Source organism: Astatotilapia calliptera, chromosome 4 (assembly GCF_900246225.1).
Source record: "Astatotilapia calliptera chromosome 4, fAstCal1.2, whole genome shotgun sequence".
Taxonomy (NCBI): domain Eukaryota; kingdom Metazoa; phylum Chordata; class Actinopteri; order Cichliformes; family Cichlidae; genus Astatotilapia; species Astatotilapia calliptera.
In genome coordinates this window covers 2523289-2547995 of record NC_039305.1, presented here as the reverse complement: position 1 = coordinate 2547995, position 24707 = coordinate 2523289, and the positions used below count along the sequence as shown (strand labels likewise).

At 42.5% G+C, this 24707-nt stretch overlaps 1 protein-coding gene and 1 long non-coding RNA gene across 2 annotated transcripts; both read left to right on the top strand.

The window, feature by feature from the left end:
* The first annotated feature begins 18 nt into the window (after positions 1-18).
* On the top strand, positions 19-8605 carry LOC113020218 (uncharacterized). The gene is made up of 2 exons (XR_003272171.1): positions 19-561; positions 4693-8605. It is a non-coding gene; the product is annotated as an uncharacterized LOC113020218 (long non-coding RNA).
* Positions 8606-9730: 1125 nt separating this feature from the next.
* LOC113020216 (polycomb protein suz12-B-like) lies at positions 9731-24705 on the top strand. Its single transcript, XM_026163987.1, has 16 exons — positions 9731-10468; positions 11251-11297; positions 11398-11462; positions 16165-16233; positions 16555-16604; positions 16694-16779; positions 16870-17116; positions 17930-18032; positions 18158-18263; positions 18350-18524; positions 18732-18820; positions 19987-20130; positions 20665-20822; positions 20915-21113; positions 22189-22268; positions 22373-24705. The coding sequence occupies exons 1-16, from the start codon at positions 10306-10308 to the stop codon at positions 22794-22796; spliced, it is 2205 nt and encodes a 734-aa protein (XP_026019772.1). The 5' UTR covers positions 9731-10305; the 3' UTR covers positions 22797-24705.
* The last annotated feature ends 2 nt before the right edge of the window (positions 24706-24707 follow it).

Sequence of the window (24707 nt, the reverse complement as noted above, 5' to 3'; positions counted from 1 at the left end):
TGGTAATATAAAACCTGCAGTATCTGTCAATTTCAAGGTACAGCGTCAACGTGTGACGTAAGTGCTGAGATTTCATTTGACCGTTTCACTGACGGAGAAGAATCACGATCCCGACCTCCATCCAAAATCTGTTCAGTTTTGGCTTTCTCATCATCAACACGCAAATGCACGTCATATTATAAAAGCCAAGGACGGAAATTCTTTAAAACTGAGATAAAATATCCTGACAACATCATGTATGAAGCCGAGTGTCCCAGTCGAAGGCATTGCTGATAAAGACTGCCTCAGGTTATGGTTTATAGGCTACGTTTTTGGGTCTGTGCGAAGTAAGAAAATTCGTTATGTTTCTGAATGGAGTTTGGCGTTTCTTCACGACCTCACATACGCGATGAAAGGGTGTCTTCAAGGGAAACGCACCCGGAAGCAGATGAAGTGGCTCACGACAGATGGGATTTCACACTTTCCTTTTTAACCGCTAACTGTAGAGTCAGCATGATGATGTGAAAGACTCCTGTACATGTATGGCATGGAGGAAGGGCTGTCTGATCCTCGAGTAATGCTGTGAGTAATGGCGCCTCTTTAAAAGAATCAAAGCTAGCTTTAGCTTGCTGGTAAAGCGATAGCTTGGTAGCTAGCAGGGGAGAAGTTTGTGTGCAAGGTGCATTATTTTCAGTCTGCTGCATGTGCGCTCCTTGTGAGATTTTACTGACAGGGCCATTATCACGTCTTTGTAGTATTATTTATGTTTTGTGTAATACATCAACGAATTATGTGTTCAATGGGGCATGGAACAACCTGGAAAACCTGGAAAAGCCATTGGATTACATGATTAATGTTTCGAAAAGAATATTAAAACCAGGAAATTTACTTTGTATTATAGTTAGTTAGCTAAATAAAATGGACAGAGGGAGATTTATATTTGTTAGATCACCAGAGGGGCAGCACGGTGGTTAGCACTGTTGCCGCACAGCAAGAAGGTCCTGAGTTCAATTCCACCATCAGGCCGGGGTCTTTCTGTGTGGAGTTTGCATGTTTTCCCCGTGTTTGCGTGGGTTCTCTCCGGGTCCTCCGGCTTCCTCCCACCGTCCAAAGACATGCAGCTTGTGGGGATAGGTTAATTGGATAATCCAAATTGCCACTAGGTGTGAATGAATGTGAGTGTGAATGGTTGTCTGTCCCTGTGTGTTGGCCCTGCGACAGACTGGCGAACTGTCCAGGGTGTACCCCGCCTCTCGCCCTATGACAGCTGGGATAGGCTCCAGCGCCCCCCGCGACCCTGAAAAGGATAAGCGGAAGCGAATGGATGGATGGAGATCACCAGATCCCAAATCTGTGTTTAAGGCATTATCCAATTAGCACTGATGCTTCAAATGAGCAAAATTCACTAAATCGTCTTACTCTTTGATTTGATTCAGTGTGAGGTGACCTGTGACCGAGCCTAGAAAGTGTTTACTGAGTTTTCCCAGGTGCTCTTGTGTGGCATAGACTTGCATAGGACTGGGACTCTTTGTGCAACGAAAGGTGTCGCCCCCTGGTGTCGTTTAAAAAGAAGGTTTAACAGGTTTAATGCACTTCCACTGGCTTCACTTTTCAAACCTGGAAGCGACAACCATCTCCTACTCTCTCTGTGATGTAATATCTGACCTGAGCTCCAGGAGCACTGAATCACCGAATGTTTTAAATAATCATGTAAACCTGCTTCTAGACCGTGTGTAAAACATCAAAGCCTCTTTTCTTAGCATTTAGGGAATTATTGTGGCTCTAGCCAAATTCCTGTTGGTCATTTCACTCAGTTTAAAAAAAAAAAAAAAAACCTTTTAAGGTAAGTTTTTTTTTTCCATCAACAGCCTGGAACTTCTTTGGGTGCTGTGTCATGAATACAAGCCTTCACTGCAGAGGTATTATAAGCAGTAATGATATAGGACATGGTTTTGTTTTCACCTGGATAGTCTGTCTCTGTGTCTTATGGCAAATTATGGGGCTGCAGGAGGTTTTCAGACCTTTGGCATGAATTGCTAAATGTCGGTTTGACTGTTGACAGATCTGGTCAACACAACCGTGCAAAAGACAGTAGCCTTTATTTTGCAGGTGTGTTGTTGAACACACCTGTCGAAATCAGTCAAAGGCGGGTGTGGTACTGACATAATCATGTAACAATAGTGGCTCACAGGTCAGAATATCAACATGTTAATGGTTGTCATGGTTGGTGTGCAGGAGTGGATCTACAGGGGTGGCACGGGGTGACCCCTAAAATAATCTCTTGCCTCTAGTTTTGCATATGAAAATGTTGCTTATTAAAATAAGATAGTATTAACAGTTTGAACATAGCCACAGTTAACATTGAATATAATTTCTAAAACTGAATGTATTACACAGTGTTATTCCCCCTCCACTATTAAAAAATGGTTGTGCCCATAACTCGGACCAGCTTCATTTCTTGTTGTCAGTAGCAACCGATGCCTATGATTGTGCCAGAGCACAATCAACATCACTACGACGTTTTTTTGTGCCACTATTCTGAGCGCACGTAGTAAAAGTTTGAGCGCACGTAAAAAAAAAATTGCAAGTACAAGTGTTGCATTTTGAGGAGAATTTTATTTTGAGTGAAGAAAAGCTCAATTTGAGCGAACAAAATTCATTGCTGCGTGCAAAAAAATTTACTTCAGTGTTTGCTATTATCCATACACACACACACACACACACACACACACACACACACTCTTTCTGTACACCGTTCTATTTGTGCCACAAAACCAACCAATCACAGACTTGAATGCAAAAAAATCTGATTAGCTGTTTTGGTGTCCAATCAGCTCGCTAGCTACTGTAGCTAAACTGGGGCTGCTATTGTGTGTGTATATGGATAATAGCAAACACTGAAGTACATTTTTTTTGCACGCAGCAAAGAATTTGTTCTCCTCAAAATGCAACACTTGTACTGGCAAATTGTTTTTACGTGCGCTCAATTTTTTAAAATTGTTTTTTACATGCGTTCAGAATAGTGGCACAAAAATGACGCCATACATCACAGGCACGTCAGATCTGAAGAGTGATACACCTCCTGCTCCTTTCGATGTGGAGCAGCAGCTGCTCTACTCTGAGCCCCTCCCGGATGGCCGAACTTCTCACCCTATCTGTAAGGGAGAGGCCAGCCACCCTTCGGAGGAAGCTCATTTCTGCCGCTTGTATCCGCGATCTCGTTCTTTCGGTCACTACCCACAGCTCGTGGCCATAGGTGAGGGTAGGGACGTAGATCGACCGGTAAATTGAGAGCTTCGCTTTTACACTCAGCTCCCTCTTCACCACGACGGACCGGTGCAGCGTCCGCATTACTGCAGCTGCAGCCCCAATCCGTCTGTCGATCTCCGGCTCCCTTCTCCCATCACTCGCGAACAAGACCCCGAGATACTTGAACTCCTCCACTTGGGGCAGGAACTCATCCCCGACCCGGAGTGGGCACTCCACCCTTTTCCGGCTGAGAACCATGGCCTCAGATTTGGAGGTGCTGATCCTCATTCCCGCTGCTTCACACTCGGCTGCGAACCGTTCCAGTGCGAGCTGGAGGCCCTCACCCGATGAAGCCAACAGAACCACATCATCTGCAAAAATCAGAGATGAGATTCTATACATTACATAAAATCAAAATGTTTAAGTATCTTGGCTAAAGAAAATTATTAAGTTATAAACTATATTTATATGAAACATTTGCATACTTACTGCATTTGATGCATTATAACCTTATATAATGCATATTACTGGATGGTGGTGTGACCCCATGACAGAAGAGTTCGTGGACAGCCTGTTCTGATGTTCAGCTGAAACTGGTTTCACCATATATCCCATCGCATCAGGTGAAAGAGCACAAAAAGGCCTCCGATATACGCTATGACGTATAATCTGTGCATGTAGAGGGAAAAGTGTTGCAATAAAACGATTGAAATGTAGTTTTTCAAAATCAGAATAAAGGAAAATTTGGACACAGTGTAACTACAGGAGAAAGCTTTGTCATAAAACGGTGCCATCAGAAGATATCAGAACGCAGGTTCGGTCATCAGAAGTTCAAAGTTTTGTGACTTGTTTAAACGTTAATCAACGTTTTTACAATAGAGACCTTTGAGACGATTTTTATTTGAATGCCGTTCTTTGACCTTTTTTTATTTTTATGAATTGCATAAAAAACATGGGACCAGTCACTACTGGGAATCGTGGCCCGTTATTCCCAGTCGAGCTGCATGTTTTGAAATCATTTCGTAGAGGCTCTCAAAGCTGCAGAATGAGTTATGCATCAAAATTCAGCATAGAAGAAGTCGTGTGCTTCAGTGCTTTGCATTGACCCACTTACATTTAAATCATCAAGTTAAAACTGTCTGAAACATGAACCTGTATTATAATAATAATAATTATTATTATTATCTATTATTTATTGAATGCAGAAATGTTTTATAATGTTAAATCTTATTATAATATTATTATTTTATTTCTCCATGAGTCCATATTGATAACATAGTGTGCATCGTGTTTCAGCAGTGCTGCATCTTTCTTTTATACCGTCATTGATATGAAACCAGGGCTTCCTGCACTAATATGTGTGATATGCTGATCAGAACAAACTCATATGGTGTTTTTGGGGTTTTTGTATTTAAAAATTTCATCTTGTATCTGAATTATTTACGTGTTGTTCCCATGTTCCAGTCTGTAACAGAGTCTGATCTACAGCTGAGCCTCCATCCTCCTGCTTAGCCATGCCGTTGGTGGTGGATGCTGTGTGGGCGCTGTGGAGCATCACAGCCGGCGTCTACGACTACTTCCACACCAGTGCCATGGAGGAGAGGATCCACACACTGGAGAACGTCCTCTCCATCCACCAGTTTGTGATTGCAGGCCTGTCAGCAGGCCTCATTCTGCTCATGACCTACATACTGTTGAGAAAACACTAAAACCGTCCTCACCCGAAGGACAAGCGCCCACTATAGGTCGTTTACCTGAAGGATGGCATGTTTGGTGACAGTCAGGATGTCCCAGATGAAGTCGGGAGGACTGATGGGCTCCTAAGTCTGACCAACAAAGCTCCACCGGGACATGCTTTCTAAAACCTGGTGCACTTTGGGTAGTGGCTGCTTGGTTGGTTTGTCTGTTTGCTGCTTTGTTTAAATGTTAAATTATTCTGCTAAAAGAAACATAACAGCTTCTCAAGGCGAATTTGCACTCTGTTTTCCTAAACATGAAGGACTTCATTGTTTAGGAAAACCACCTGAGATGGCGTCAAGAACTCAAACACCTCCTCAGAGTGTAACGAAGGAGTTAAAATGAAGTTATTGTCGGTTTTAAAAGGGAAGAAGCCCAGAATGACTGTGATCACTGCTTCATTTTTAACACTGTTGTTGAAAAATCACACCATAATTAACTCGATCAGTTCTTCTTTTGTGCTTCCAAATGAATCATGTTATTTGTTAAGACAAATAATCTGAGATGCATCAAAATTGCCCGTTAATCTTTACATCTTCTAGCTCCATCTTCATGACTTATAAATGGTGGCAATGTCTGAATGAGACACGTGATATTGTGGACTAATTAGGGGCCCGTTCTCACTGATCCGAGCCAGAATTACACGTGTGAGACCTCAGGTGCACCACTCAGTTTAGGAGATGGTGTCAGTGGTTTGTTCAGTTTCTCGTGTCAGAATACTTTTTTGTAGATGATTTGAACCCTCGGACCGTTACAGGGAGTCTATGGTCAAAATCAGCTACGGAAAGCACACAGGAAGAGAAGGAAACCAAGTCTTTCGCTAAAATGTCAACAGTGAGGGGATTACCCATCACTAATAAGGTTGTGACAGTGAAGTGGACTTATTCTGCTTATGCAAATAGCTTTGCATGATTCACAGCTCAACATACGCTTTGATCCAACCCTGAAGTTCATCTTCTGTCTAAAATGAGATGTTTTAGCCCCTCCCCCTTTAATCCAATACAACTTTATTTAACCCAACTTTCTTTTTGGTCTCAGTCACACAAACCGGCCACCAACCACCTGGCAACCTCCAGACGCTGGGGAAAAATGTCTATTTCCTGAATTCATTGGGTTGCCTTAGGTTGATGGCTGTTGTCAGTTGAAATCAGTTGCAAAGAAACCCTGTCGAGATGCTTTGGTCACTAGCTGCAGACTAAAAGCACAACTTTTAGTTTGGAGGCATCGGTCTCTGTTACTGGTTTCTGTTTCATTGTTTCACTAACCAAAGTAAATGTGGACGGAGGAACAGTAACATCAGCCTGGGTTTTGACTTTCATTGACTTTATGCAGTGTTTAATTTTTAAATTGATTCAGTGGGACAGAAATGCCAAAAATGTGATGTCTGGGTCTGCTAAGCTTGATGGGAATATGGTCATACTAGAATCTACCCCATCTCTGAGACTGGTTCCAACATGCACAGTCCGGTCATGGTATTTGCTGTAAAAGATTATAATCAGAGATTTTAAAACATGCTCTGTGGCAACTGTGGTTTGTAATTACCCTGATTCCACCGACACACCTGGACTTGGAGGATAAACTCAAAAAACGCTTCAAATGCTGGGAAATGAATTTGTCCTGTACGTGGTTTATTTATTTTTAAACACCAAAGGGAAATGATCATGTAGGATGGAGGTTAAAGTCTGCATTTAATGTGGAAAAGGGAGATTGGGCGTTTAATCTGTTTGTTTACATTTTTACTAATGTGTGTGTTAGGATTTAACCGATTCTTGGTGGCTCACTCACTGCTGTTCCTGCTCACACTGGGCTTCATTGTCAGTGTACTGTAAACACTACTGTGTGCTCTACCCAGCCGAACCTCTGCCGCGACTGCTATTAAAAGGGAATATGTTTGAATATTGATCAGAATTTAAGTCCAGACTTTGTTGTCTTTTATTCATAATTTGTGTTTGCTGATTTACGGTTTTTTGTTGCTGTTCCTCTTTTCTTTTGTCCTCTCACCTCCCTGCTCCTTCAGCCTGGCTCTGTAAGAGTTCTTTTCCTGTTGAAAGGGAGCTCTTCCTCCCCGCCATTGCCAATTGTTTTGACATAGAGGATCATCTCATGGTTGGGAATCTTTTTCTACTATTGTAAAGGATTTTTCCTGTGAAGACTGCTTTGGTAGTATGGGGTATTAGCCCTGTTGTCACGTGTTCTTCCGTCCTTGTACGACCACAGTGCAAGCACAGTTCTCATTTCCAGCAATAAGTCAAATTAGGCCAGTGTGACTGGAACTTTTATGGACAAACATTTGTAGGCAAAGTCAAGGAGATGAAGTTGGAGATCGCATCTTTGCGTTTTTGTGAATGGCGTGGTCAACAAACGCTCACTATACTGCCAAAGGTATTCACTCAACCATCCAGATAATTGAATTCAGGTGTTCCAGTCACTTCCATGACCACAGGTGTATAAAATGAAGCACCTACACACGCAGACTGTTTCTACAAACATTTGTGAAATAATGGGTCACTCTCAGGAGCTCGTGAACCGTGATAGGATGCCACCTGGGCAGGAAGTCCAATCGTGAAATTGTAAGTAGGTCACCTACTTTCTGCAGACGGTTGCTACAGACCTCCAAACTTGATGTGTCCTTCAGATTAGCTCCATAAACAGTGTGTAGAGTGCTTCATGTTTCCATTTCCGAGCATCTGCATCCAAGCCTTACATCACCAAGCGCAACGCAAAGTGTCAGATGCAGTGGCGCAAAGCACCCCGCCACTAGACTCTTGAGCAGTAGAGTGATGGGAGTGATGAATCACTTCTCCATCTAGCAATCTGATGGACGAGTCTGAGTTTGGTGGTTGCCAGGACAACAGTACATGTCTGACTGCATTGTACAAAGTGTAAAGTTTGGTGGAGGGGGGATTATGGTGTGGGGTTGTTTTCAGAAGCTGAGCATGGCTCCTTAGTTCCAATGAAAGGAACTCTTAATGCTTCAACATACCAAGGCATTTTGGACAATTTCATGCTCCCACCTCTGTGGGAACAGTTTGGACATGGCCCCTTTCTGTCCCAACATTACTGCACACCAGTGTAGAAAGCAAGATCCATAAAGACTTGAATGAGTGTTTGGTGTGGAAGAACGTGACTGGCCTGCACAGACTCCTGACCTCAACCCGATGGAGGACCTTTGAGATGAATTGGAGCAGAGACTGTGAGCCAGGTCTTCTCGTCCAACATCAGTGTCTGACTTCACAAATGTGCTTCTGGAAAAATGGTCACAAATTCCCAGAAACACTCCTAAACACTGTGGGAAGCCTTGCCAGAAGGGTTGAAGCTGTTATAGCTGCACACTGCGACTGGTCTGTTGTGGTGAAGAAAGGGCAAATTTGTTGTTTCATGGTTTTATCTATGGCCTCAAGCTGTGGCTAGTGACCTACAGAATAAGATCAACAACTTAGTGTCTTCCCCAAAGAGGAGAAGGCTCAGAGGGAGGTCTGAGAATCATCTCTGCTTGGACTGATGTCCCTCCAACCTGGATGAGGGGTAGAAGATGGGAGGATGGATTTTGTAGGATCTGTACATAGATTATAAAGCTCCTAAGACAACTGCTGATCTGAGTTTTTGTCATAGAAGTCAAAATAAAGTTAATTAAATTGATGATCCAGAGTTGTTGGGGTATTTTTATAATTTTAATTTTCTTATGGGAAGCACAGAAGCAGTAATCTAATACATCTCTAAGAGGATCCAAAGTCTTATAATTACCTTATAGAACATCATGACACAGAAAACCCATTTGGAAAAATACAGCAGCATTTAATTTATAATATTGTGCAAGTAAAAATAGAAAGTACAAGAGCTGCACTGAATTCCACGTCATGTCTTCTAAGTACTGAGTGTTCACAAGCTATTTTAGGCCTCGTTACATTTTTGGGTCAGTGGTTCAGTCGTCTGCAGGCAATACAGCACTGCTTGCAACTGAAATGTTTACCATAAAAAGTCTCTCCAAACTGTACTCATAGCCCTGATTTCCAGTGTAATTTCTCATCAATCAAAAAAAAATTTTTAATTAACCTTTAGTAAAGCAATTTATTTTCCATTCAGGATAAAATTCCAACATTTCTACATGTGGATATTGAAGGGTGCTGATTCAAAGCGAAGCGATAATTATACAAAGAATATTTTTTAATTTTCTACATTTATGTAATTTAGAATTTTTAAAACAAAAACGTAAATCTCTTAAAAATAACAATGATACCATTTATATGTAAAAACATGAATAGTATTTTAATCTATTTTGTCTGTAGTCAAATGTGATGATTTATTGGCTATAGATTCCCCAAATTAGATAAATAATATTATTGTTATTATTTATTTATTTATTTATTTTCACAGTTAGTGACTTGCGTGAATAATGTATGCATATTCAGACCTTCTGGCTCGCTACCCAACGCAACGGGCGGCAAAACGTGCCTTCTTCAGAGTCTCGCTGACGAGCGCGATGATTGGACAGAGGTATTTAGAAGGTGGACACGAAGACGCAACGTATATCTGTGAAGTCGCTGAATTGAGGCCACATAAAGGAAGTTTGCCTTCCTAATAAAAGCTGAACAATTGCGTGAGGGTTTTTTTTTTTTTTTTAAATCTACTTTGTATTGTAAGATTTTCTATTTAATTTTTTTCTGATTGCAATTTATGCACAATTACCGCGTATAAACGGGTAAAATATGCATTTGCCAATGTCATAAATAAATTAAAACTTTATTTAGGAAATTCCAACCGGATGTATGAGTGCTTTGTTGCTGTGTTCCGGGGTCTATATCCCAACTTGGAAACAGGCGCTCGGCGAGAGCTACTGTGAATTTGATGTTGTTGTGGCACCAAAGCCTCAGAAAGACTATCGTTTATGTGATTTATGAGATGTCGCGTGATAGAAACGCGCGTGGTCGTCGTCGGTAAAGTCAGAGCGCTGGACAATGCTAACCGGTTAGCGCAAGGTGGTTGCTAGCTGGCTAAGGAAGTTAGCCAGTTAGCTAGCAATCCGCCTGCCGGAGGCTGTTCTCTTGTTTCGCGCATTTCAAGTCTGTTAACCGCCCTCACCAACTGCTTAACCTGTTCCTCGTCGAGAGCGTTAAGTCGGAGTTTCGCCAATGACGGATATAAAAGAGGAGAAACTTTACAAATCGTTGTGTAAAATGGGGAGTAGGCGGTGTTTCTCCTGAGCGGCTGATTTTCTGCCACTGCTGCTCTTTTGTTTTCACAAAGGAAGAGGAGCCGCATTTCTTTATCATTTTACACCACCTCGCATTTGGTGGTGGGAGAGTTTCTTTGATCTTTCTCTTATTTTTTTTCACTGTTGTAATGGCTCCTCACAAGCAGAGCCATCCGGTGGGCTTGGGCTCTGGAGGTAAACCCAATGGGTTGTACCACCACCAGCCGTCCTCCGCCTCGATGGCTGCAGCCAAGAAGCCCAACATGCAACTTATTCAAGCCGACCACGAGTTGTTCCTGCAGGCCTTCGAGAGTAAGTTACTGCTGTCATCGGGTTGCATGTATAAAGTGTTAATTTAAGCTTATAGGAAGCTTTCCTGCGGCCATGTGCATGCAGCGGTAGCAGGAGGAAGAGAGCTGACTTAATGCCGTACTTTTATTATTATCTACAAACCGGTACTGTACACAGTAATTCTAAGAGTAAATGTGTCCATTTACTCTTAACTGCATGTCCTGGAGGGTCATCACACTCAATGTTACATCCTGAAACTTGTGTCAGAGAGACCCAGACAAACCTAGTAATTAATATAGTCTCTGCTGTTGCTTTTTAACTTTCTCTTTCTGCAGGATTGTTGTTAACTTATTTATAATTCATAGTTCTAAGTTTTCATAATTCAGTAAATGTCAAAAACTGTGCTTCCAGATGTCTTTTTCTTTTTTTTAAACTTTGAACAGTCAGAGTAGCTGTGAAATGGAGAAAAATTCCTATTCTTGAAGGTTCAAGTGGCAAATGTGTGGTACTTTACTTGAAACGAAACTACGTGACGATGCACTGATACTGATATTTAAAATGGATCCATAGCATGTGTTTTGAAAATGGTCATCTTTCCCCTTTTATGTCATAGCAAGTAAGAATGTTTTAAAGGTTTTTAGCTTCTAGTTACACCATATTTGGATATTCAGTCAACTCTGAACTGATGTGGCAGGGTAGATAAACTGAGGTAGTCGGAAAAAAAATATCACTGGGTATGTTGGTGCAGTTCTAGTGAATAATACATGAATTAATGTTCTGACATTTGGACTGTTTATTTGCAGAACCAACCCAAATCTACAGGTTTCTCCGCACAAGAAACTTGATAGCTGTAAGTTTTTAACTTCGTTAAACTTAACAGTTCAGATAGTCTCTACGTTTCATAAATTACTGATGTGTATTTAAAAAAACATTGTTTTTCTGCATTTCAGCCCATCTTTTTGCACAGGACACTCACTTACATGTCCCACAGAAACTCAAGGAATAACATCAAAAGGTAAAAACTCAGACTGTTAACAAGCTTTTTTGTTTTGTTTTGTTTTTTTTGTTTTTTTTTTTACAATTTTAGCTATAATTTTTATTTTCCTTTAATGCACCTCAATGTGATTCATGTGTAGATCTCGTGTTTTTTCAGCAAAAATTGTACTTGTCACTTTCTCGGGTTTTAAAGTTTATTGAAAAAGTTTGACTCTTAGAAAGAAGGTCAGTTGTTATCATGAGTGAGAGCTAACTGACACGTGGAGGCTGCCTCGATCAGTTAAAGCTGAGATAGAAGGTTTTTTCAGTTGAGCTGCTTTGCATACAGACTCTGCAGGGGAAGGAAAAAAAAGATCACGCTGATACACATGAGGCTGTCTGTGGTTCAGACGACACACCGAAGGATTGTATTGGATTACAAAGGGCATGTCACAACTTCTGTTATGTTGCAGGACATGCATTTTATTTTGCAGACCTCAATAAGTGTTTAAAATGGTGCAAGTGATAGCTGCAGCTGAGCTGCCTCCAAACGTCTCTCTGGTTTAGTTTGTGGTACTTTATTTAGCTTTTTGTTAGAGGGCAGATTAATCATGGATTTAGTGTTAAAGAAAGGAGCATAGAGAGGAAGTTATTCAGCATTTAACTGAGACACGTGACAGGTAATGTTGTATAAAGCACTGAGTGCTCAGGTAGAGTAGAAAAGTCATATGTGAGAACCAGTCCATTTACTATAATCTAACTTTAAAAGTTATATCAAGTTAAGTTATGATTAAGCTGTTATTGTTGAATGTTTTGGGGTTTTTTGTTTAATGTGTTTGAGGTTTTTAACCCAATTTAATTGTTAAAAAGATGCTGTCACTTGTTATTTGTGTTTTAAGCTCTACTATGAGGTTAAACAGATTGTTTTCTGCTGGTTTTTGGATTTTTGCTTCTTCTCTCTTTGCATGACAGTAGTTTTCTCTTGTTGCTGTGGACTTGTTGGCTGTTAGTGTGTGTGTGTGTGTGTGTGTGTGTGTGTGTGTGTGTGTGTGTGTGTGTGTGTGTGTGTGTGTGTGTGTGTGTGTGTGTGTGTGTGTGTGTGTGTGTGTGTGTGTGTGTGTGTGTTCTTGATTTGAATTGGAGGTTTTGAACCAGGTGTCTGCTGCTGCTCAGCTCAGTTTCACTTTGCGCTGCAGTGGTGCATGCTTCAGTCACATGAAACGCAACTTGTGATTTGAGATGAAGAGACTCAGGGCCACACCACAGTTATTGACTGTTTTATTTAAAGCATTAATAACCAGAAGATAAGGAAGCAGGAAACCAGCAGGGTTGTTAAATGGTTGGATTATCAGAAACTGAAGTTCATGTAACTCCTTCTACACAGAGGTGATCTTTGGGTCTGCGCCCAGCTGAGTTTGCTGCAGAGAGAGAGACTGCAATAAAATGTTTGAGCAGGACACGGTTTCTCTTGTATGGCTTCTTGGAAAAGAAGGGGGTACACAGCCTGCCTTAAATGTACAGGGTCTCAGGTAATTTGGCTCATTTTGTGTGTTTAACCCTAAAGATACCAACCAGGCTGTTGTAGCTACTAAAACATGGGGTATAGTATCTACTGGAATTTTTAAGATGAGCATTAATGGAGCCCTTCTGTCATTTTCTCTGGTCATTAATGATGATTTAAATCATTATCGTAATAAGGATGTACAAAATTATACACGTTCCTGTTTAGGTTATAGTTATATTATTGTTACATATTTCCATGATTATAGAGAAAAATAAGATTCGAAGACTTACTACCGAACTAATCACATCTCTACAAAAAGTCAGTATTTATAGTTTAGACCCTTCTTCTTCATGACTTCTAAAATCGTTGGTAGCATGCTCAAGATCAGCTTCTGGGGCAAGTCTTATTATTGGTGATCCGTTCCTTCCTCCAGAGCTCCAAGTTGATCACAGGTTTGTAACTGATTATTGCTAAAAACTCAAACAATCACCAGCTTCTTCCAGCGATCCAGGAGGAGTTTGGTAAGAAGCTACACATCAAATTAACATTTCAACAGATCTTAATCCAATCGAAAATCTATGGGCAGACTTTAAAAGTGATTGGACAAGCAGGAGGCCACAGTCTGATAAACTTGGAGCTCTGATAAGGAACAAATGGATCAACATCAATCAGGAAAGGAAAGCCCAAAGTTTCAATGTTTATGTCCTGTATACAGTTAAGATGCCAAATAATGGAAGAATTACCAACAAGTTGAAAGCCTATAAAGTTTCAGAAAACATTTAGTGCATCAGTCACTGAAAAGTTCTAAAGTAAATTTAAAAATCCATAGCAAGCCATATAAATGACTGAGCTCGTAAATGAAGTTGAAATTTCCTGTAAGCAGGAGCATTTCCATTAAAATAATAGCTTGAATGTTACAGTCCTGTAGCAGCAGTGTGGTGCTGGATGCTTGGCGGCGTATAGATGTTAATGGTTTTTGTAGTTCCCTCTGCAGCGGTCATTAAAATGAGACTGCTTGGGCCTGAAGACAGCCTACAGATGTGAAGGTTACCTCACAGCTGTTCTCAGTTACTTTGGCTCATTAGAGTACAGCTCAGGTTAAAGCTGGACAGGACTTTATTTATGTTAGCTCTCCAGAGTACATGCACTACAAAACTCAAACGGTGTGCAGCCATTATGAGCTGGGGGGACGTGCTTCTCTATTTAATTTTATTTAAGAACACATCAGGACTTGCCAGCGATGCTGACTTAAACTGGCAGTTGAATAAAATACTTTCAAGCAGACACACAAACCAAAACGTCAGAAACGTCGTCATCCTTCTGCTGATATTAATTCAATACCTAATACCTCTTATTGTGCGTTCACACCATTTAAGAGTTTTGTCAGCCACGTCGTTTAAAGTGCCTTTTCCCTCACTTCACTCGAGTCTAAAAGCTCAAAGACGAAAAGTTTATTTCAGCTTTTAAACCTCCTCCTCCTCCTCCTCCTCCTTCTTCTTCTTCTTTCTCCTCTTCCTCCTCCTTTTTAAAGGGCACCTACTCTGCTAATTTGTTTTCATTCTTGGACTGTTAAAACAGCTTTGCATGATTCACAGTTCAAAATAATCCTCCTTTATCTTACACTGAGCCTGGTGCAGTCTTCAGTGAATCCTCTGTCTGATAAAAAGCTTGCTTCCCACTTCCAACAGTTTTTTTTTTTTTTAAATATATAAATATTATAAGATATTATCAACAAAACAGTTCAGTTTTAAATGAAGCATATTTCCGTTTGACAGTTGTTATTTACCAAAGGAAATGCAATTATTCAACTAAGTTTCACCTCTTATTTTTTCCTCTGGCTGTCCGTGACCCGTCAGTGTGGGCTGCAGCACCGTTTTAGAACAACTCCTTTTTGTTTATGTCACAAAACGCTGGTTCGTATAAACAGAAAATTAACGGCAGAAACCTCAACAATCAGATGATCTCCTGTGAGCAAGACTTGGAGAAGGTGGTGAGAAAGAACTCCATTTTGACAAGAACGAGACTCTGCCTCGCGTCCTACTTTTAGAAACTCCAGGAAACGCGTATAAGCCTGCACAGAGGTAAGTGCTGGTACTGTGTGGTCTTTGAGACAGGGCTGGGCGATGTGAGGAAAACATAAAATCACAATGCTTTTTGGCTATATCGCGATACACGATTTATGTGTAACCAACCCTAACCCTGTTTAACTAAACTCAAAAAACAAAAGTTACTTTCAAACATATATTTTACTACATGAATAGAAACGCCTTATTTTAACCATTATCTTTAACCATCAGTTGCCCACAGAGGTTTTCTCTAATGACGACACTGTCACAGTGAACCTCGTTCTGTGGTCAACACCAGACCTTTAACAAACAGAAGATCAAAGCAACAAAAGTACATCAAGCAAGATTTGATGAGAGAAAATAAAACGACTGAATTTAAAAAGGTGCTTTTTTGTGCTTATAACATGTACAAATTGTAAAATTAAAAAATATGATCACCTCAAATTACAAAAACAAAAGTCTAGACAGTGACTATAAAAACGACTGACCTAGAACAGTCACCGGTATCACAGCTCATTTATTTAACATTGACGTTGACAGGCAGCGGTTAAAACGGCCTTACCTTTGCATTGGATGACTTTTCAGCTGGTGGGATATTTTGTGGTACTTCTACTTTTTGCAGCATGTTTTGCAAATTACCGGATTTTGTTCGGCGTCATCCTCGTGGAATCCAAATGACAGCGAGTTTCATTCCCTCTCGTCTGAATCTGGTAGTATATAAGCGCCTGCTCAGCGCAGTGTGCTGGACAGAAAGTCACAGTGAATTACATACAGACAGCTTAATATTGTTTGGCAATTTATACTTGATGGTTACAATAAAGCCATTTTAACCATCGTACGCAGAAAAACACAGTGAATTCGATATATCGCCCACCCCTACTTTGAGATGTGATCATTCAGGACTCTGAGTGTGAGGAGGAAGATTTTAAATGACAGAAGCTAATATTGAGAGGTGTCGTTAGCCCTTATAAGAAAAACGAGTCATTCAATCTGCCTGCAGCTGTATAACCCCGGGTGTAGTGTGCCGTAATCCAGATTACGTCCTTGTCCCGAGGACAAGAACCTGATCTTCCTCCAGAAACAAGACGTTTGCCACTGAGTTTCTGCATGTTTGGACTTTCAGTGGGCTGGTTGTACGATTGCTAACTGCTGCCGTTTGTCTCCATGTGCAGGAAAAATTACAAGGTTGACAATCTTCTGTTCAAAGTGGAGAAGATGAGAGGGGAACAGGAGACTCACAGGTAAGCGCTCAGTCCTGCAGGACTCTCTGCTTTCCATTCCAAGCTTCTAGAAAACATTTAGCTCGTTTTTGTTTATCAGGTGACAAAATATCAATAAAAAGTTCACCAGCTACATGTGGAGCGATCCCGCTGAGGTACATCCACACCTAAAAGTCCATTTTTAGCAGGAAAACAGTGCTGTAGCAAAAAGAGATTCTCAAGTTTCACATTTTTGTTTATTTGATGCTGCTTTCTCTGGCACCAGAACGCCTCCTTTTATAGCTGCAAACTTCACAATGTTTGGTTTTAAAAATATCTCAGAACTTTTCCCCTCTTCTACAGCTTGGCCTCCAATCTTCAGCTCACCTTTACTGGCTTCTTCCATAAAGCTGGTACGTTTTTCCATATCGGCACTTTGTTTTATCGTTTCCACTGATCCCACTGTGACTAACAGGAAATCTTTTGTGTTGTTTGTTTACAGGAAAACTCTCTCAGGACAGCGAGAACGAGCAGAACTCGGTGTCTCTGGAGGTGCTCCTGGTCAAAGTCTGCCACAAGAAGAGGAAGGTGTGTGTCATGAATTTCCTCTGCTGGTTTTCTACAGCTTGCACGTCTAAATGAAACACACGAAGTTTCCTTTTCTTGCTTCCTGTGTAGGACGTGAGCTGTCCGGTGAAGCAGGTCCCCACGGGAAAGAAGCAAGTCCCTCTGAACCCAGACACGAGCGCCGGGGTCCAGGCCAAGCTGAGCTCCTACCCCTCCCTGCTGGTTCCCAGCAGCGAGTTTGAACCCAGCAACTCTCACATGGTCAAATCTTATTCGCTGCTCTTCAGAGTGTCACGACCCGGGCATCCACGAACACAGATCAACGGGCTTGCTAATGGCGAGATTCACCACAGCAGAGGTGGGCAGAGTGGGTTATTGGGTGGGTCTCATCTCTGCAGCTTTGCAAAAGCTTGACAGAGCAAGACAAACCAAGGACAAGAAAATGGGATTGTAGCAAAAAGCCAACTTGCTTTGTTTGTCATCCGATCATCCCCTGCAATGAAAAAGAAAACATGAACTAAACTATTGGAGAAAATCCTGATTTAGGCCGTAAACTGGGATAGTGAAAGGAAGCAGGATTTGACTTTGGTTTCAAACACCAATGAAGTTAAAGCACCCCTCACGTGAGTCCATGACAGTTTTGCCAGTACTGGTGGGAAACTGTCACAGGAAGTTGTTAACCAGTTACTAGTGTCAGTAGGGCTTAAATCATCAGGGGACAGGAAATGTGTCATATGTTTTGGTAACACACATTGAGACAACTTTGGTTGGATCCAATCAGAATAGCAGCGAGTAGAATTACGAGTTTAAACCAACTTCTTAGATGCCAAAGAGTCCTCCCTTTGCTTAACGACTTCAGATTTCTTATTGGTCTGCAGTGGAAATTATCAGATGTTGGGAGGTGAGACTGTTGTACGGCGAGTCTTGATGTAGTTCAGTGATGTTTCGAGTTCGTTTATAGCGGGTCCTTCAGACTTGATTCACTCAAAGTTTTTAGTTGACCCAGTTTAACTTGCAGAAGATTATTATGGCTGCTCTATCTATATCTATATTTCTTCAGCTGTTTGAACTTAAAAATTAAACACAGTCACCCTCGTAGCTCCACATCCGTGCAGAAAACGAGGGACGGTTTGGCGGAGCAGAGGTTCATGTCACCGTGTGTCTTTTTCAGACTTTTCAGAAGAAGCTGTGAACAGGAAAAGGAGGAGCTCTGCTCTCAGGGAGGAGGGAGAAACCACATTTGTAGCTCAGATGACAGTCTTTGATAAAAACAGGTGAAAGACACACACATACACTGACGCGCACACACAGTAGCACCTTTTGGCACAGGAAAGAAAAGGTGTCATTGCAGCGTTTGTGCAGCAGAAGTGAGAGGACGTTGTCGTGTACTTGCGTGCAGGCGTCTGCAGTTATTGGACGGCGAGTACGAGGTGTCCATGCAAGAGATGGAGGAGTGTCCCGTCGGTAAGAAGAGGGCGACCTGGGAGACCATCCTAGATGGAAAGGTGTGTGTTTGTGTGCGTGAACCAAGTAACCCTCAGTTCACACAGCTGATCTGTGTAGTGAAACCCCGTGTTTGCTGTTTTTGCAGCGTTTGCCTCCGTTTGAGAGTTTCTCTCAGGGTCCGACTCTGCAGTTCACACTGCGCTGGACCAGCGACTCCGCCGATCATTCCACCGCACCCGTGGCCAAACCGCTCGCCACCCGCAACTCCGAAACCAACCAGGACACCCGACCCAGCACCCTGAGAGCCACGCACGCACCAAGTGAGTGTAGCACAGATAATGTGTGCTGTGTTTCAGCACACGCGTCAAACTCGTGTTTCATGTTGATTATATCCAGGATGATCTAATATTTAGATAAAATTATGACGTGCTAGTAACCTGCATATGTTTGGCCCTTTTCCCAGTGTGGCCCTCAGTAAACTGACCTATAACATCAGCAGTGAAAGTGTTGCTGTTTTTCTTCTGCAGCTGTGAAAGAGTCGGTAAATACAGATGTTCAAACCAGAAGAGAACAAGTCTTATCTGAGCCTCGACAGAAACTACGAATCTTCTACCAGGTCAGTCCGTACCTGCTAACGCTGCCGTTTCTCCCACAGACTTCAGTCATTTCTGTGACCCTTAAATGTCATTGTGGATCTTTTTTTACACACATCTGTAATTTTTCTATGATGGATGGATACTTTGTTGATCCCACAAAGGATCCTTATGCCTGTTGTTACAGCAGGAGCAAGTGGTGAGGGCTTTATACTGTGACAGTGCAAAAACGTACACATGTGATAAGAAAACAAAGAAAATAAATAATAAAACTGATTTTAGGAAGAGTAAAAAGTAAGACTGAGAGTGCAAATCCCATTAATAGATAATATGTACACTGTACAAGAAGGAATAATACAGAAGTGTGTGTGAAATCTTACACCTGACAGGTGTGTTCACCTGTGACAGAGTTTTATAGAGAACAGTAGGAATGATTTCATGAGCGTTACTCGAGGCAACCCACAGCCTCATTCAAAGGCTTTGCACAGCTGCTGTCTGTGCTGATGGATGATGGACACCTGATGGACATCTGCTGTCTGTAGTTTCTCCACTGCTTCGGCTCTCCCCCCGTGAAGAATCCAGTGAAAGAGAGACTGTGTGTTACAGATGGTTAGAAAAGTTGGACACTCACAGATTCAAGCGTGAGTGAACTGTATGAACGGAGCTCACTTCAATTTACAAAACAAATTTTCAGCCTGGCCTCGGAGGAAAACATGAAGTTATCACGAAAAGGCAAATTGTCCATGTTCGTTGACACAAAACGCAATTTTTATTTTGGCCAGCACGACTTTCTAATGCGCGTCAACGGGAAGTATATTTTCTGTCTGGGGCACATGTATATCCTACCAGTTAATGTCAGTCTACACCTGAGCACAGATGGGGTAAAAGATGTGGTATTTTTGTGTTGTTGCATTAGCATTAGAATTGGTAATCCCTTTTCTTGGGCGTCGGGAATCCCTGTGGTGAGTTTAGGTGAGATAAAATGACCCAAAAACCACCGATGAGGTGTGACAGCGAAACAAAGGAGTGCCGAGATCAAAGTGTGAGACACGGTGGGATTTATGAAGGCCGCTGCATGTCGATTCAGACCTCCGGAGAAGTGGCAACGGGATGTGAATTCCTCGTCAAAGATCAGCGAGTCTGTCGCTTCTCAGCAGCTGAGATCACACTCTGTTTCTTTCTTTCCTAGTTTCAATACAACAACAACACACGGCAGCAGACCGAGGCCAGGGATGACCTCCACTGTCCGTGGTGCACACTGAACTGCAGGAAGCTGTACAGTCTCGTCAAACACCTCAAACTGTCCCACTCCCGCTTCATCTTCAACTACGTGGTGAGAGATGTACACCAGCTGTTGCTCTCATGTTTTGCACTGCCAGTTTGACCAAAGCTTTCCTACCAACCAAATTCCTGTTCTGTCAGACATGTTTCTTAGGTAAAAATGTCTTCGTGCAGATGTTGCCCAACATCAGCTTACCTGCTAACTTGGGTAGATTACTTGATATCTAGTGCAGTAGCCACATCTGCGTCAGTCAGAGCTAATGTTGGCTCTAGGAAAGGAAGAGAAGCACAGATATCCCCAGGAGCATAAATCCTTTGGATTCAAACAGTCGACACGCTGTTGGAGTCAACACGAGCATCGAGGAGCGTTTCATTTTTAAGTTCTATTACAACCTGATGAGCGTGCTCCACAAGGCTTAGAATCAAAGCTAAGAACAAATAAAATCAAAGATACCAGTACTTTAAAAACATCGTACAATGTAAAACTTGGGGGTATCATCAGTATTTCTTATTTAAATTCAGCACTGAGATCTTTTAACATATTGTCGAGCGTGTCCTTTAAATATGCATCTCTGATCTTTGGCAGCCCCATCCCAAAGGAGCAAAGATTGAGGTCTCTATCAACGAGTCTTACGATGGGTCGTATGCAGGAAATCCTCAGGACATCCACAGCCAGCCGGGCTTCGCCTTCAGCAGGAACGGCCCCGTGAAGAGAACCGCCGTCACCCACTTTCTGGTCTGCAGGTACCCCTCCAACTTCTCCTCTACCTTTATATTTATTTACATGCTGCCGAGGGCGACAGGAACTCCTGATCATCCTCTTCCTGTCCTCTCAGACCCAAGAGGACAAAGCCGAGCCTGTCTGAGTTTCTGGAGTCTGAGGATGGCGATCGGGAGGCGCAGAGGACGTACATCAGTGGACACAATCGCCTGTACTTCCACAGCGACAGCTGCCTGCCGCTGAGGCCCCAGGAGATGGAAGTGGACAGCGAGGACGAGAGGGACCCCGACTGGCTCAAAGAGAAGACTGTAAAGGTGAGCTTGAGCCAGACGAGCGAACACAGGAATGCTCCTGAGGAGGAAGAAGCCGGGTATAAAAACAGTAGAAAGCTTCATTGGATCGGTATTCGATATCAACACAGTTTGAACTGTAAAAAGTTTGATTGGTGTGTCCCGGCTCTCTCAGTCTGGGATAGGAAATTTAATAGTCATGAAAGGGAAAAATCCAGGATAACCCTGTTTCCATCTTCACCAAATTCAGAGAAACAAATGCGCTTCCAATAATCAAACAGCGATATTGAAACATTTGCTTTCTCCTGCTTCTAAAAGGAGAACATTTGGAGAGTAAAACATTTCGGGTTGTTGTTCAGACGAAACAGCCAGTTTTTGTTGAAGATGTCACCTTGATCTCGACTGTTTTCTCTGATCGTTAAAAACCTCTGAAGGATTCAGACGATTCAGCAGACGCTCGGGCTTCTCTCCTCCTGTGAACGGCTTCTGCTTCTCGTGACTGTGTTAACTATGCTAACTTTTCCAGATTGGTGTGAGGGTAACAGAAGTCAGCGTGGACGTTTCTGCCGCTGGCCTATTGATGTCAACATTAAAGCTCCCCATGACTTAACAACCTGTGACTTAAAGCAGGTTTTATAATGAACGATAAAAAAGATTTCAACACACACACACCGTTTACAAATGGTTGTTGTGTTCTTGCGTTTCTTTGGTTGTTTTGGGGAGGTTTTCTTTTTCAAGTTTTCTCTGTGATGTTGGACTCCAACCTGCATAAACGCTATAGACTGTATGTAAAAGATGGATGTAACCCCGTGGTTTGAAGAATGAAGCCAGTGCAGAGGTGTCTTAAATCTGCAGGGAGCGGCTCCTCTTAAATCTGATTTGTATAGAACTCTATGAGGAAAACGACCCTATTTTTAACTCGAGTTCTGACTTCAGTAAATGCTTTGCTGAAGAGTTTGTGGTCTCATTTAAAGTCTTTTTTTTTAAAATACCAGAGGATGCGACACTCGCCTAAATCATAAATTTGAGGCTTCAAAATCGACCTCCATCTTTTATATACAGCCCATGCTAAACGCTAACTAGTGTGCTCTGATTGCAGCAAATCGAGGACTTCATGGACGTGAACGAGGGGGAGAAGGAGATCATGAAGATGTGGAATCTGCACGTCATGAAGCGTGGGTATGTACTCGGCAAAGCTTTTATCAAACTGCAGAAGTTTTTTGGTTTATTTCAGGGTTTTTGTTTTTTAAACCTCACCTTATCCACTGGCGTCTTCCTCCCAGCTTCATCGCAGATAACCAGATGAAGGAAGCGTGTCTGCTGTTTGCTGAACACCACGCCGCCTTCATCGTCAAACGCAACCTGTGCCGCAATTTCCTGCTCCATCTGATCAGCATGCATGACTTCAACCTGATCAGCACGCTGACCATCAACCAGGCCATGGCCCGGCTCTGCCTCGTCCAGAGCCAGGCCACCCACAGAGACAAAGAGGAGGATGACGAAGAGGAGGAGGAGGACTGGGAGACGGCCGCGGAGTCCCAGCCGGAGCCGGATCCTGACCCTGATCCCGATCTGACGGAGTTTAAAACCTGCAGTACCGAGACCGCCAACAGCTCCCTGGAGACTGGAAACCAACTGGTGGAGGACGGCGGCGAGAAGCCGCACGCCAAGCAGAAATTGTCCGGCTTCGGCTCGGTTTTAAAGTGACTGCTCGGCTGGAGCGCCACAAAGATTCCCGGACAGAGCGGGAAGACTGAGGCCTGAATCAGCAAACAGGTGTTAGACACACACGGGTTACTGCAGGGATTCTCAAAGGCAGGTTACACCAGGATCAAAATGAACTTCACATCCTGGAAGTTACACATTCAAATCGAAGAGACGCTTTATGGTTTCACAGTTCATCAACGCTGAGATCTTTGAATTATTTTTTAATTATTTTCATGTTTTTCCCATGTTGTTTGTCCTGTTTCTGTAAATGTTTGAGTGTTTAACTCTGAGCTGCTCCAGTTTTATTTCCAGCCTGACACAGCTGTGGAGTGAGCACAAAGCAGGTTCGGTCTTAGGGCTGGAGGTGCAGAAGACGGTCGTACGCCTTCTGCAGATGACGAGTTGCCTTCAAAAGAGGCGTCAACATTTCATGCAGCAGCTGCGAATTCAAACAGGAGGAGATGGGCCGTCTGCTCGGGACTGTTTTCAGCAGCGGAGTGATCCGTATTTGGTGCTCTCTTTGGTGCTACTTTGCCTCTCGAGACTCTTCGTTGGTGCTCTGAGTCATTTTGTGTTCACTCCATCGTTCAAACCTCATGTCAGTCTTCCTCAGAGTGAAGCATCAATCAGTGACCTTCCGGGCACCCTCAGCTCCACCAAAGGTTTTCTTTTAGCAGGGAGTGTGTGCACATGCTCAGTAGTGTCACGGTTACGGCGTCTGATTGGGTGTCAAGAGTGTTGCTGCAAAAGGAAGTTTGACCAGTTATTATCAAGAAAGGTCAGGGTTGAACCGCTGATGGTCGGGAGGTGGCTGATCACAACTCGAGACGCCTGTTAGAGCCGTTGCTATCAGGTGATTTTACCTGGAGACGCCACAAAGTTCGTATTAACTGTTAATGAGACCGATGCTCAAAGCTAAGAGACTCTCTGCACTTGTGTTAGTCTTTTTTCTCTCCCCCATATGTATTGTTGTTGAGCCCCGCTCATGTGAAAATCATGTTCATAATAATTCTGCGAGTCAGAATATGAAGAAAATATATTTTTGCTCATACTGTGGAGCATTACCTTTCACTATCCGTGCAGCGAGCTCGAGGGATCTCGTAAGATCAAGGATGTTTTCCGTGTGATTCAGCTGCTTGTTAGCTCAAACACAACGAGACAAAAGTCTCCGAGCTTTCTTTGATCGGGTTAATCAGGAAGTTAATCCTCAGGTTGGGTTAATTTTTGGCATCCAGTGATCATGAAAACAAGATAATATTAAACAAATGGTTCGTTTTTGCTGCAATGCTCTGTGAAGACTTTTCCTTTGCAGGCGTTTTTCTCTCTTTTGCTGCTTTAGTTCAGCTCGAGCCGAGACAATGAAAACTGACTCCTAACAACAAGTTTTATCTGGAAGTAAAGGGTTTTCGCTGGATCGTTAAAGGTTCCAGCTTCGTCTGTGTCGGATCTGAGGGTTTATTGAACCTGTGACTCTGCTGTACTCGTGGGCACACCTCCCCTACAGTTATGTTTTTCTTTAAACTACTGGTGCTAAATGTTTTTACTCCTCAGTGCATCTCCTTTCTTACAACAGATCTCCACTGCCAGCTCTCCAACAACGAGAAGCATGTTTAGTTGTCTGTTTCGTTTTTTTAAAGCGACTCTCTTTTTCCTACAGTGCTGTTTTTACCGTGCTCTGAGCCCAGGACAACAAAAAACACTCGCTGTGCAGCAAAACTGGACAAAAAAGCTCCTCAGAGCTCAGAGAGGCTTGGAAAGGCCACGTTCCTACTGTTGTAATCTAAAAAAAATTGATAACTATAGGGTTAAACTGTTTATGCAGGTGCTGGTTCCAGTTTCTTTAAAATAAGAAATTGCTGCTTTATTTTGAAATTATTATAAACTGAATAGTTTAAGTTTTGGACTGATACA

Excerpts from the sequence above, each read along its gene's own strand:
- LOC113020216 (XM_026163987.1), top strand. The coding sequence starts at position 10,306 with ATGGCTCCTCACAAGCAGAGCCATCCGGTGGGCTTGGGCTCTGGAGGT. Across the intron at positions 10,469-11,250 it reads GTTCCTGCAGGCCTTCGAGA|AACCAACCCAAATCTACAGG; the intron begins GTAAGTTACTGC and ends GTTTATTTGCAG. Across the intron at positions 18,525-18,731 it reads GAGAGCCACGCACGCACCAA|CTGTGAAAGAGTCGGTAAAT; the intron begins GTGAGTGTAGCA and ends TTTCTTCTGCAG.